Source organism: Capsicum annuum, chromosome 4 (genome assembly GCF_002878395.1).
Source record: "Capsicum annuum cultivar UCD-10X-F1 chromosome 4, UCD10Xv1.1, whole genome shotgun sequence".
NCBI lineage: Eukaryota > Viridiplantae > Streptophyta > Magnoliopsida > Solanales > Solanaceae > Capsicum > Capsicum annuum.
Genome location: NC_061114.1, coordinates 204,842,703 through 204,855,876, shown reverse-complemented (window position 1 = coordinate 204,855,876; position 13,174 = coordinate 204,842,703). Strand labels below are relative to the sequence as shown.

The 13,174-nt window shown below is 31.6% G+C and overlaps 1 protein-coding gene across 50 annotated transcripts; it reads left to right on the top strand.

The window, feature by feature from the left end:
• The first annotated feature begins 3,958 nt into the window (after positions 1-3,958).
• Positions 3,959-12,756, top strand: LOC107854891 (transmembrane 9 superfamily member 2). 50 transcript variants are annotated; one of them, XR_007054550.1, is made up of 11 exons: positions 3,959-4,072; positions 5,793-5,905; positions 6,419-6,580; positions 7,302-7,458; positions 8,229-8,713; positions 9,276-9,499; positions 9,967-10,025; positions 10,514-10,590; positions 11,162-11,275; positions 11,946-12,136; positions 12,298-12,756. XR_007054550.1 is itself a non-coding variant. In XM_047410935.1 (8 exons), the coding sequence occupies exons 4-8, from the start codon at positions 8,702-8,704 to the stop codon at positions 12,383-12,385; spliced, it is 507 nt and encodes a 168-aa protein (XP_047266891.1). In that variant the 5' UTR covers positions 4,077-5,905; positions 6,419-6,580; positions 7,302-7,458; positions 8,229-8,701; the 3' UTR covers positions 12,386-12,756. The 50 variants fall into 50 exon arrangements, 2 of the variants coding, with proteins under 2 accessions (XP_047266891.1, XP_047266890.1); XR_007054563.1 differs by having other exon boundaries at positions 4,071-4,190; XR_007054547.1 differs by lacking the exon at positions 3,959-4,072 and adding an exon at positions 4,079-4,190 and having other exon boundaries at positions 6,367-6,580.
• The last annotated feature ends 418 nt before the right edge of the window (positions 12,757-13,174 follow it).

Sequence of the window (13,174 nt, the reverse complement as noted above, 5' to 3'; positions counted from 1 at the left end):
AAGAAGAAGAAAATTAAGGTTTTTCTTGTAATGTGGATATGTTTTTGTTGTGATGTGTGTTAGTATAAAGTTTGAGAAATTATAAAATTATTTCATGGAGAAGAAGAGGAACGTGGGGGGAGGGGGCGGGCGGGGGAGAGGAAGACGATGAACGCTGGGGGGAAGGAAAGCAGATGAATGCTGGGGGGCTGGGGGTAGGTGAGGGGGTTTTATTTTCATTTTTTAAATTTTTTTATAATTTCTTCTTAATAATTAGTTTTTTATTTTTATTTTTAAATATAATTATTTTTTAATAATTTGGATTCTCAATGCCATTTTTTATTTTCATTTTTAAAATTTTTTATAATTTCTTTTTTATAATCAGGTTTTTATTTTTATTTTGAGATAATTTTATAATTATATTTTAATAATTTGGATCCTCAATGCAATTTTTTATTTTTATTTTTAAAAATTTTAAAATTTCTTTTTAATAATTAGTTTTTTATTTTTATTTTTAAATAATTTTATAATTATTTTTTCATAATTTGGATCCTCAATGCCATTTTTTATTTTTATTTTAAATTTTTTTTAGAATTTTATTTTTATTTTTTAAATAAGTTTACAATTATTTTTTAATAATTTGTTTTTTATTGTATAATTTCTTTTTAATAATCAATTTTATATTTTATTTTTAAATAATTTTATAACTATTTTTTAATATATTGGACCCATAATGCCATATGTCAACTTTCGATATGTCGTTTTTGCCACATCAGCGCGTGTGCTACACACACTTTAGCTTTTAGCTGATAGGAAAAAAAATTTCCAATTGGAACAAAATTCAGGGGGTTTAGGGGTCTGATAGGAACAAGCCATAGTTTAGGGGTCTAAGTGAATTTTGGCAACAAGTTTGAGTGTCTTTCGATGACTTTGGCCAATTATAAAACATGAATAGCAAAACATATTAACTACTTGATAGTAATTTTTTAAGGAGCCAAATTATTTCATAAGATAATTATGTATGACTTACTCATATAAATAACAAAATTCGATGCATTTTGAAGTTTAGATCTTTAATCATATGACTCAAATTTGATACATTAAGTATAAAATATGAGATTAAAATTGATACATAAGACTTGACACATATCGTGTAAAATAGAGAATAATTGTTAAGAAAATAAAGGGTTATTTAGTCATTGCATATTACATCACATGTGAGTTATAATTAATAGCACAAAATTGCAATGTATTCTCCTACTAAGCCGACATAAACATCATTTTCTTTTATTTCTCTTTCTTTTTGATTTGTCAACTTGTTCTTTGAAGATAAATTAAATTAATATTTTAAATTTAAATTTTAACTGTTTTGAAAACTATAAAAAAAAACTATTAATTACCATCTGTCATATTAATTTAAGTTATTTGATTTTGAGAATAGGATAAAACATACTTCAGTAAATGTTTTATCGAACTTTACTTTTGTATATGTTTCTTCCATTGATATGTAGGAGTCATTTGTTAGAGTGTATAAAAATAATTTTGAATAAAATGTATTAGTAATGTTTGCATTAATAATGTCTGTATTAGTAATGTTGATATTATTCATGCTAACATTATTTCTTATACACTATTTGATGTGTTGTATTAGAACTTGTCTTTTCAATTTTGATATATTTAAATAAAAGTTTTTTTTAAAAAGAATTGCATATACATTCTAAGATTCATCCGGGATCTAGCACAAATTCAATATATGCTATTTTTGCCTCAATTTAGGTGACACAAATAGAATTTAGAAAATCAATCATACTTTTAATATGTATTTAGATAATTTAAGTTGTTAATTATTGTAATTTATAATATTTTTAATTTAATTTTCAAATAATATACATTACTTTTATTGTCCAAACTTTTGTGGCATTGATAGTCAATTATATTTTAAAAATAATCTAAACTTTTAATTATTGTGATTTATAATACTTTTCTTCTATTCCAATTTAAGTGACACTAATATAATTTCGAGAGTCAACTAAATATTTATATTTTAAAAAAATTTTAAGTTGTTAATTATTATGATTTATCGTATTTTTTTTTATATTTTTTTAAAACATATAGTTATCTATTGTAATTTATAATACTTTTTATGATTAATATATGTTACTCTCCTTGTCCAGAGTTTGGTAACGTTGATAGCCAATTATATTTTTTAAATAATTTAAATTTTTAGTTATTTTACTTTATAATATTTCTTCTATTTAAATTCAAGGGGCACAATACTTATATGGCCATAATAATTAATTAAGGGTGATACAATTAAATCACGATTGAGCAGCGAAGCATAAATGTATTAAATGAATTACAACGACTAATTAGAAGTGATATAGCAAAATTACTATAAAAATACCCGTGGAAAAAAATTAAGTGGATCTCATATAAGACGTCAGTTAATTTAAAATATCGAGAGTTAGTTTGTCATTTTTGTATCTATTTTACCTTTTTATTAAATATTATTAATTTTTGAGTATTTATATGACTTATAATAATTAATTAGGGGTAAGCAGATATGTCATAAAATGTTTATTTTACCTTTTTAATTAAATACTACTCCCTCAGTTTAAAAAAGAATGACATATTTTGACTTGACACAAAGTTTACTTTTGAATCGTGTGACCTTAAATTAAAGTTGAGTGAAACGTACCAAAATGCCCGTTAATCCAATGGTCTTAAACATGATATATGAAAAGTTGAAATTAAAGTATTTTCAAAAAAAGAAATGAGTCATTTTTTTAAACAGACTAAAAGGAAAGTAAGTCATTCTTTTTTAAAAGGAGGAAGCACTAATTTTTTAATATATAAATGACTTATAAAAATTAATTAGGGGTGATATAATAAAATTACAGATTGGATATTATTAAATGTTTAATATATAAATAATTTATAATAATTAATTAGAGGTTAAACAGTAAAATTACGATTGAAGCAAACGTGTCATAAATATCTATTTTATTTTTAATTAAATATTATTAATTTTTAACTATATAAATGAATTATAATAATAATTAATCAAGGGTGATACAAGAATGTTGGTGAATTTTTAAAAATCAAAGAAACACTAATTATTAGATTTATTTCGTTAAAATCATAATTCAGTAGGTTTAAGATAAATTGAGAAAATATCAAATTAATTAAATAAGTTATATGACTAAAATACATTTTATATATTAAGTTTTTTAAAAGTAAAATATTAAAACTTTTGGTTTGAGTTTGAGGTGATTAAAATAACTACAATCCAACAAGTAATTAATGTTCAAAGTTTTAATTAAAAATTTCATTAACTCGTAGGCATAGTATGCTTAATCCAATACGGATAATATGATTTACATATATAAACATAACTAATTATTATTATTATTTAGTAACAAATTATGTTTAACCTTATATACATAAAATCGTGTTAGGTATTTTTCTTTAATTCTTTTTATTGGTATATATTGACTTGACACAAATCTAAAAAAAATATTTATTAAAAATTTATTTTATTAAATTAGCTTCATTAATTATACATTAAAAATTTAAATTAGGCAAACTTGTATTTCATGTAACAAATAAGAAAGAAAACAAATTATATGTTTGATATGAAATGTAAATAAAGAATAAAATGCATTAAATTATATTTATCATATTTATTATTAAAAATGAAAAATAGATGACAAATAGAGGCCCACATGTGGAAATGAATGCAAGGCTAGTGATGGTATTTATGTAAATTTTTTAAATGACATTATCCGTAATTAATAAAAAAATATGGGTTTCGTTTTAAGACTTTTGATAGGTCCTTCAAAGGTCAAAAAATTTTCAATATGAGCTAATAATTTTCTTTAAAAACCTTAATACCATTAACTTTGAATTTAATATCAAATATATGTCATGTTGAAACCACTCTTTCCAATATATAGAAAAGAATAATAGAAATGCAACGCAAGGAACGACCAGGGGTATAACGGTCATTTTACACATACAATTCAGCGAAATACTCCGTCCCTACTTTCCATCACATTTTTAGTATTGGCTTGCTCTTCTCTTTCAAATCCAGGTAAGTTTTGTCTGATCTTTGCTTTAATCTTCTTTAATTTTTTTCTAATTTCTCAATATATAGAGAAGTGAAGAGCTTCAGAAAGTTTGTTATGCATGAATGTAGTTGTGAAATTGAGGTATATAAGGATGAACAAATAGATTTTTTAATCTACTTTCTGTATTTGTTTTTCCTGTTTTGTGGTAGATTTTCTTCTTCTTATCTTGTCTTTGACTATTTTGCGTTGATTTCATTTAGTTTTTTCATTATAGTCGCTTGAGAAGAGCGACTTTATTGACCCGAAAGTTTAACATGGCTTTTTGCCTTCATGTATTTGAGAAAATTCCTCAACAAATCAGGGTTTTCATTAGATTTCTATTACATATTTTCTTGTTAATTTGTTGCTTCTCTCATGCCTTTGAGTAGCATAGCAAAAATTTAAGTAAATTCGTCTTACAATTAAATTTATCATGTATTTTCATGGCTTTTCGATTTTGTATTTGATTGGGAGAAGTCTTTAATGAACCATAAAAAATGCACCTTTAGTCTATCAGTAGCTTCCAATAGGTTTCCTCTAAAGGTCGTTTTCTCTTCTGCTCGTAAGCGTTTGGATAATACTAACAAACATTTTATAATTTGTCAGAGTAGATGATACTTGATTTCTCTTCTTCATTTACCACAATTTAAGAGGATTATTAACAAAGATATAGGTTAGTTATATTGACAAAGATAATTATAACAGAAGCTGTAGCATATAGAGTTATGGAAAGGTGTTTGTTGGTCTTATAGAGTTGTTTTTTTAACTAAGAAGTTCATATAGTCTTCTATTATGTTTTGTCATCGCTGCATAGATGACTCACCGGTAAAGTCTCTTTATTTACATGACAGATTTAGAGGACATGGAACTGCAGACTGTTTTTTTTTTTTTTTACTTTAAAGCAAATGAAGGCTGTCACTAGGCGTTCTCTATATTCGAACCTTGGACTCCAATAATTGAATTTCGTGTTGTGGGTATTTTATATCTATCTGTGTGTATTGAATTGACCGAAAATTTGAACTAAAAGTTGCTTTTGGAGTAGTGAAAATGTGGTTAAAATTAAGGTGAAGGAATCTAGATTGTAGGTCAAGTGCTTGATGAAGGTAACGCCAGGGCTTTCATTTGATTGTCCAGAAAAACATGAATTTTCCGATGGAAATTTACTCTCGACATCTACTTCTCGGTAATCTCTATAAAGTTTGATCATTGAGCTACACATCTAAAGTTGTGCTGAATGATTAGAATGATGGAAAAGTTTAGAATTTCATTGTCCCTCCACCCTCTTATTCTGCGAAAAATTGGTGTGTTATGCGTTAGATGATTTCACGATAAACTATGCTAACGACTACAAGTCAAATCTTTGATGGAAAGATTAATATACCCAAGTTATATAACTTTGATCTTGATATTCAACGCCACACTAAGGTAAGAAGACGCGAGAGGTTGACGATAGTGTAGTATTTAAAGAGGAATAGAGAGGAGAATAGAGGTCTCCTCTGCTTCTCCGACTTCTTCAGCAGCTGCTGAAGGTAATAGTTCTTTCAATGTCTCATGATTTTCCCTTAATCAGTATTCCCATCTTTAGTTCATGTTATTTTTCATATATTTCTCTTTTTCTTCTTTTGATTGTCTTTGATTTTTGTTATTTCTAATTTTGTTGTAGAGGATTTAATAAAGCTCTGTTGTGTCTTTTCTTTTGATCAGATATAGTTACTTTCTCCTTGGCGACGAATCGGTTGTCAACTCCTCAAACTAATAGCTATTGGAATTAATTCCTTAGAATTCTAAAGTTAGTTTCGAGCTATGAAAAAATTCAGGTATTGATTTTCTATTTCAATCTCCTCTTTTCCATGCTCTTTAATGTCTTTCGTAGTTGATTTGAAACTGATATTCAAATAGTAATTCGTACTTGAACTATACAGTGATATTAATTATAATTTTGAAAACATGATCTGCGAAGCCCTCCATTTGCTAAATACAGAGAGTTACAAATACACCTAAAGAAAATGTAGATGTGAAAAGCAACTCTCACGAGTTCTGATGGTTTGCTAATTGTTTATAAGGAGGTATTCTATCCCATTGTTGCTTTTGTTATTGTTATAATGATATGTTGAGCAATTAAATAGATGTGCGGGGTCTAAATGAATTAGACTTGAGTAGGTTGAAAAAAGACATACAGCTTTGGCAGGAAAAAGTTTCGAAATAACTGGACACTCTAACTTGCTTCAATGGATCACTCAAAAGAACTTGACTATGTGGCCTTCTATTGTTTCAACAGTTCAATAGCTTTTCATAAAACTATTGTTTGTTCGGACTCCATCTTTGGTAAGGATATGCGCTGAGCAGGAGGGAGTCAATATTTCCAATGAAAAAATGGATATTATCATTGAATTGATAGTTCCTCAGAGCTTTTCCTGAGGCAGAGCTTTGCTATTCTCAACATCCTGATTAGAATGTTAACTACCTCAACATCTACTTTATACTGTATAAAGGTATGAATTTAGTATCATTGTATCATGTGTAACTATTTTTTGTGAAATCATGCAAGCCTATTTTCAATCAAAGCTAATGTGTGCACCCTCATTAACTTTAAATATGAGTTTCATCTGCAGATTGCTCTCTTAGTCTCAAATATGCTATCCTGACTATGAAAAGACACTCCCCGTCATAATTTATGCGATATAGTTTGACTGGACACGTAGTTTAAGAAATATATGAAAAGACTTATAACCGTTTCAAAAATGCTATTAAAATAAACAAATATTTAAATAGAAGAGTACCTTTGCGGATTTTTGGCCAAATAAGTGGAACCCGACGTGGATAAAATATTGATAAGTGTCATTAATATTTGATGAAATGCGTCATTCTTCTTGAAATCGACTAAAAAGGAAAGCGTGTTACATAAATTGGGACGGAAAAAGTATTATGATATGAACATTCATCGAAAACATTATGGCTGTAATTTATATCAATTTGTTTTCATCTGTAAAGTTATTTTTTCTGCTTATAGCTGAATGGTTGATGATAATCTATAAGGCTTCAATTTGTAAGATGATGTGATAGCAAGCTTGTGATAGATTTGATATGCACATTTCTCTGAGATTTGCTTGTTTTCCTCTTACGGATACCTGACGGCTGAGGCACCTGAATTGATGTCTAAGTTGTGTTCATAAATTCAGTTGTCATATGCTTTACATTTCACATGCGATACAGGACAATTTTTATTTTGTTGATGGCGCTTGTCGGGGTATTTTATCCTTACAAAAGAGGAGCTCTATATACTGCCTTGCTGGTTATATATGCACTCACTTTTGGCGTTGCCGGATACACTTCAACCTCTTTCTATTGTCAGCTCGAAGGAACTAATTGGGTAAGTAGTGTAATATTCCCATAGTTGCTGATTGTTATGTTCATAGACTAAACGTTTTATCTCATTCTAGTTATAACTATAATGTTACTTTAGCTGATTAAACATAGACTACTTGCTTGTAAGAAACACGAATGACAAGGTTCAAATGCACAGTTGAGATTACTGTCGTGGAACTGGCGAAGGCCTATCCACTTTTGCCACGAGTACTGAGAAATGACTTATCATAAGAATAGTTAAGAGTTCTCTGATATAACTAAGAGGGCATAGTTATGCTGTTAAAGGCTCGTTCAAAGTGTGCTTAAACCCTGAAGCTCAGTGAATCCTACTGGTGCGCTTCGTCCTTGCTAAAATGTTATGGTGCTAGGGCATATCTACCTTTTCTAATAGGTTACAGTGCCGGATCCAGGATTTTCACTAACAGATTCAAAATATACTAATGAATAAGTTAAGGAGATTCAACATTTACTATGTACACACCAAAAACGTGTCTTTTTAACATTGTATATAGTGCAAATTTTTGACAAAGGAGTTCAGATAGATCTGTTCTTTAAGGGAACAACATCGTATGTGTAGCTTAGCTATAGTTTTTTCATTCTTTTGTTCAAATAATCACTGATCGTGTTTACTAATTACGTTTTCTTGCATTACACATTGGCACTTTTCTTTGCAAAAGCCCATGTTCTAATTGCGCTTCGCGCCTAAAGCTCCAACAGAATTTGGCTTGTTGATTTGCAAAGTACTAACTCGAATATTGACTTGTCCTTTAACAGGTAAAGAATCTGGTATGGACCGGGTGCCTCTTCTGTGTCCCTCTCGCATTAACATTCTGCTTCCTCAATTCGGTTGCAGTTAGTTATAGTTCTACTGCTGCGCTACCATTTGGTACAATTATGTTAATAGTACTCATGTGGACATTAGTGACATCGACACTACTTGTATTAGGCGGAATTGCTGTCAAAAATAGCAGTACGGGCTTCCAATTTCCATGTCGGACCACAAAGAATCCGAGAGAAATTCCAGTACTCCCTTGGTACCATAGTACCATCCCTCAGATGGTGATGACAGGATTCTTACCGTTTAATGCCATATACATCGAGTTCTATTACATATTCGAAAGTGTATGGGGTCAAAAGATTTACACAATTTACAGAATATTGTTTATAGTCTTCATTCTTCTGCTGATAGTAACCGCCATTGTCACTGTTGCATCAACTTATTTCCAACTTGCCACAGAAGATCATAAATGGTGGTGGAGGTATGATTGCTGGCTTTCTTAGTTATTCTGAAGTACCTTGCAGTTAATGTTGTTCGAACTCTTCAAAAATGTTCGACAGGTACATGTCGCGTCCTCTAGAAGTAGTGCATTTTTGGAGGATCTGACATGGCCGCAACAACATTTTTTGGAGAAACCGAGCAATATATAACTTGCAGTTATAACCAACCAAAGTTCATTTTCTGGTGTTATTGGCTAATAGCAACCGGAATAGGACTCTTAACGACTAAATTTTCCCTCGCTAAAAGCCTTATTTCTTGTAGTTTTACTTTGTCCATCGCAGATCATTTCTCTGTGGTGGACTCTTCAAAAATATTTTCACGTACATGTCGTGTCCTCTAGAAGTAGTGCATTTTTGGAGGATCTGACATGGGCGCACCAACCTTTTTGGAGAAACCGAGCGCTATATAGCTTGCAGTTATAACCAAACAAAGTTCATTTTCTGCTGCTGCTATATATTGGCTAATAGCAACCGGAATAGGACTCAACGACTAAATTTTCCCTCGCTAAAAGCCTTATTTCTTGTAGTTTTACTTCGTTGCAGGTCATTTCTCTGTGGTGGACTCTTCAAAAATGTTGACATATACATGTCGTGTCCTCTAGAAGTAGTGCATTTTTGGAGGATCTGACATGGCCGCAACAACATAGCTTGCAGTTATAACCAAACAAAGTTGAAGGGGAGCCTTGGAGTAACTGGTAAAGTTGCTGCCATGTGACCAGGAGGTCACGGGTTCAAGCCTTGGAAACAGCCTCTGGCAAAAATGCAAGGTAAGGCTGCGTACGATACACCCTTGTGGTGGGGCCCTTCCCCGGACACCGTGCATAGCGGTAGCTTTAGTGCACCGGGCTGCCCTTTTTTTAGTTATAACCAAAGTAAGTAAATTTTCTGGTGTTATATATTGGATAATAGCAACCGAAATAGGACTCTTAACGACCAAATTTTCCCTTGCTAAAAGCCTTATTTCTTGTAGCTTTACTTACATCGTCGCAGGTCATTTATCTGTGGCGGACTCGTCAAAAATGTTGTCAGATACATGTCGTCTCCTCTAGAAGTAGTGCATTTTTAGAGGATCTGACATGAGTGCAACAACATTTTTGGAGAAACCGAGCAATATATAGCTTGCAGTTATAACCATACAAAGTTCATTTTCTGGTGTTGTATATTGGCTAACAGCAACCAAAATAGGACTCTTAACGACCAAATTTTCCCTCGCTAAAAACCTTGTTTCTTGCAGTTTTACTTACATCGTCGCAGGTCATTTCTCTGTGGCGGACTCTTCAAAAATGTTGTCAGGTACATGTCGTCTCCTCTAGAAGTAGTGCATTAAAATTTTTTGGACTGAAAAGAGAGTTGGTGACGATCAAGGACAGATTTGGAATTTCACTTCTATCTTAATAGTTAAGAGTATTTTTAATATTTCATACAACAATATATCTATACATACTCTAGCACATGTGGAGGGTGTTTGGTGATCCAGTTTTTAAATTCTGATTGGAACTATTAAAAGGGGTATGAAGGAGGTTATGTACTATTCCCAAGAGCTGATACTTGCTAAGAAGATAGGAAAAATGAACATCCTAGCACCAAAAATTCAACTTCTTATTCCTGGGAATAGTCAGCAAACTACAACCTTTTTGGATTTAATGCACTTCTAGTGACTAGAGCGCTCTCTCTCTCTCTCTCTCTCTAAAATAATGATATGTTTATCTATCAGAGAAGGCTATATCTTTTTCTTGTTAAACTAATTTGGTGTGAATGTTCGTGTATTTTCTAATGTCCAGATGTACTAAAAGCATGCCACTTCGGAGGTAGCTGGTCCCTTTGGCATCCTTGAGTGATCTGCTTATTAATTTAATTGGTTGGTAACAGATGCATATATATATATATCTATGGATAGTTTGGGAAGGATTCCAACTACATTATAGATGTGATGTAACAATATTTACTTGGAATAGATAAAGGGCACGTTCATACATATAAACCTGAGTTCATTTGTTTGTTGGGATTGTGATTTTGGCCAGTGTATGTGGCATGGAATTGGTTTGGGATATGCTCATTAATGAAAGGGATCCTTAATGAAAGTTGCAAACTACTATGTGAATGCTTAATTAACTTGGAAATTTCTGTGAAAGCTCCCTTGTACTTGATGCCTTTCCCGCCTTTACTGATGTTAAAATGTGCACTATGTTGTTTCGTGTGCATGTGGAATTTCTATAATACTATGCCTGATGGTTGAATCGTTGTTGTGTCTTGTACGTAATTATAGTTCCTTAACCACTATGGGTAATTAACTCTTATCACTTGATGACTAAATACAGTATGACTGTAATAGTAGTCAAAGTGCTGATTTATTTGCCTGGAATGATTCTTCTTGCATACTTTAGGTTCCTTGTCTGTAACTTCTGCTGTGGTTATTGTTTATTGTACAGTGTCAGGCAGTTAGTCCAACACCAGTTATGCCATCTGGAAGACGCATCAAAAGCGCCGAAGAACATGAATGGAAAAAAATTCAGCGGTGAACAGATTCGTGTAGATTATCTCAGGTCACAACCTATAAGAAGAATAAGTTGTTTTCTCTACAGCAAGGTTTACTCTTACGATAGAGATTTGATTCATTCTCTGGAGTGCTACATCTTGTAGAGGAAATGTGTTATGATATGGAAGTAGATGCATGCCAACCTTAAGAATATTGGTTTTAGCTTTGGTGTCTATACTGAATTTCTTTTGTGGGGCATTCATCTTGCTGGCATAAGGCATATAGAATGTAATCTGTAAGTCGTAAGAATCAGAGTCTGACTTGAAGAGGAAAGTATATTTTTAGTGTTTGGTGAAGCCAAGATTTGTTAAACTCCGCGCATGCAAGCTTAGCAAATCATAGTAGGTCCAAAGTCTGAATAAAGGAGGAGGATCATGGTAGTTTGTCAATCAGCGTAGAATAATCTGATTATGGTGAAGTTTATGGATACCGAGTTCTATGGGGCTTGACTACATAGAATGCGTTCTTGAATAGATTCAAAAGGACTTTTACGTTGAAAAAAAAGGACGTAAAAGACTCATATATCCGGAACCAAATGGTTTGGATTAAAGCGTACTTGATTAAATCAATGATTCTTTCTAGCGCAACTTTTCTTTTCACACTGTAATGTTCTTGTTGAATTGTGGATATTTATGTTGCATGTCTACATGAATATGATGCTATCTTAAATCTTTCAGGAGCAAGGACCGGAGTTCAGGGAAATGAGGGATGGACTGTATCCCAATAGGAGCATTGGCTATCCTGACACTCAGCATATGCCTCAAGATTTTGTAAGGAACTACTCTGATCCTATGCAGGGTGGTCTCCTTGGGTGCCTCCTCAATCATGTCCTCCACAAGGTCCTCAGGCTCTATAATCTCATTAACGAGTAAGCTCTCTCGATTGAGTTAAAACATTCCTCCATATTCCCAGTTATAATCTGTTAGCTCTATTCTCAAAAGTTAAACCATTTGATACAAATCGTAACTCATCTAACCATTTGCGACAAATTGTACCTTCTTGAACTCTAAATATGGCTGCACCTTGCAGGAAGGGAAAATTTTGTAAGCTGCTTCTTGCTCTTAACTATTTCCCTCTGCACCTTCATTTGCATGTTTGGACTTCCTTTTCTTGCTAAATGCAAGTCATCCCTATCAGTCTTGTCCTGGCACTGGACTGAGAGGAAACTACAAACATTTCAACTGCCCAAATGGTTACTACATAGATCTGGCCACTCTGATCCTTACAACAAAGGAGGACGCGATCAGAAACATTAAAGTTGATTGATCACACTATGAAAAAATGGATATGCTATTGTAGAATTTATAAATAGCCTATGTACCAATGTAAATAGGCAACAATCAATATGATATGTGAATGTCTTGCGAGCATTCAGTAGTATGATATTTCTATGGTTTTATAAAACATACATTTGAGATCTTATGATATGTTCATTGTGATGATATTGTTAAATATTCAAATGTATTTATATATGCGACAGTTAGTTTATATTGATCTTTATATACAAGATTATTAAGATTGATAGCAAAATTAGGCGTTGGCACGGGCATACCTATCTAGTTGTATTAGAAACGAAAAACAGGACAAAACATGTTTCATCATTTTAGTACAAAATCTTTATTTTTGCTAAACAATATATAGTAACTCCTACTAAAGAACCAAAAGTAAAAAAAAAAAATTAAGAAGAAAAAATGTGCGACAATGAAGTAATAAAGGAATTCATGACATCAAAATATGTAACAATAGATATCTACTTTATTCATAAAAGATACTTCACTCATCAGTTATTTTTGGTTTCGGTTGTGAAGGACCTTCTAAGTGTACAATATCTTCATCCATTAATTTCACAATCTCCTATAAATCACGAGGTTGATTCTCCCTGACTACATTTCAATCTTTGTTAGAA

Bases quoted from the DNA above. Each gene is read 5' to 3' on its own strand.
- LOC107854891 (XM_047410934.1), top strand. The intron at 7,459-8,228 runs GTAAGTAGTGTA...GTCCTTTAACAG, and splicing joins AGCTCGAAGGAACTAATTGG to GTAAAGAATCTGGTATGGAC. The intron at 8,714-9,014 runs GTATGATTGCTG...TGTCCATCGCAG, and splicing joins GATCATAAATGGTGGTGGAG to ATCATTTCTCTGTGGTGGAC.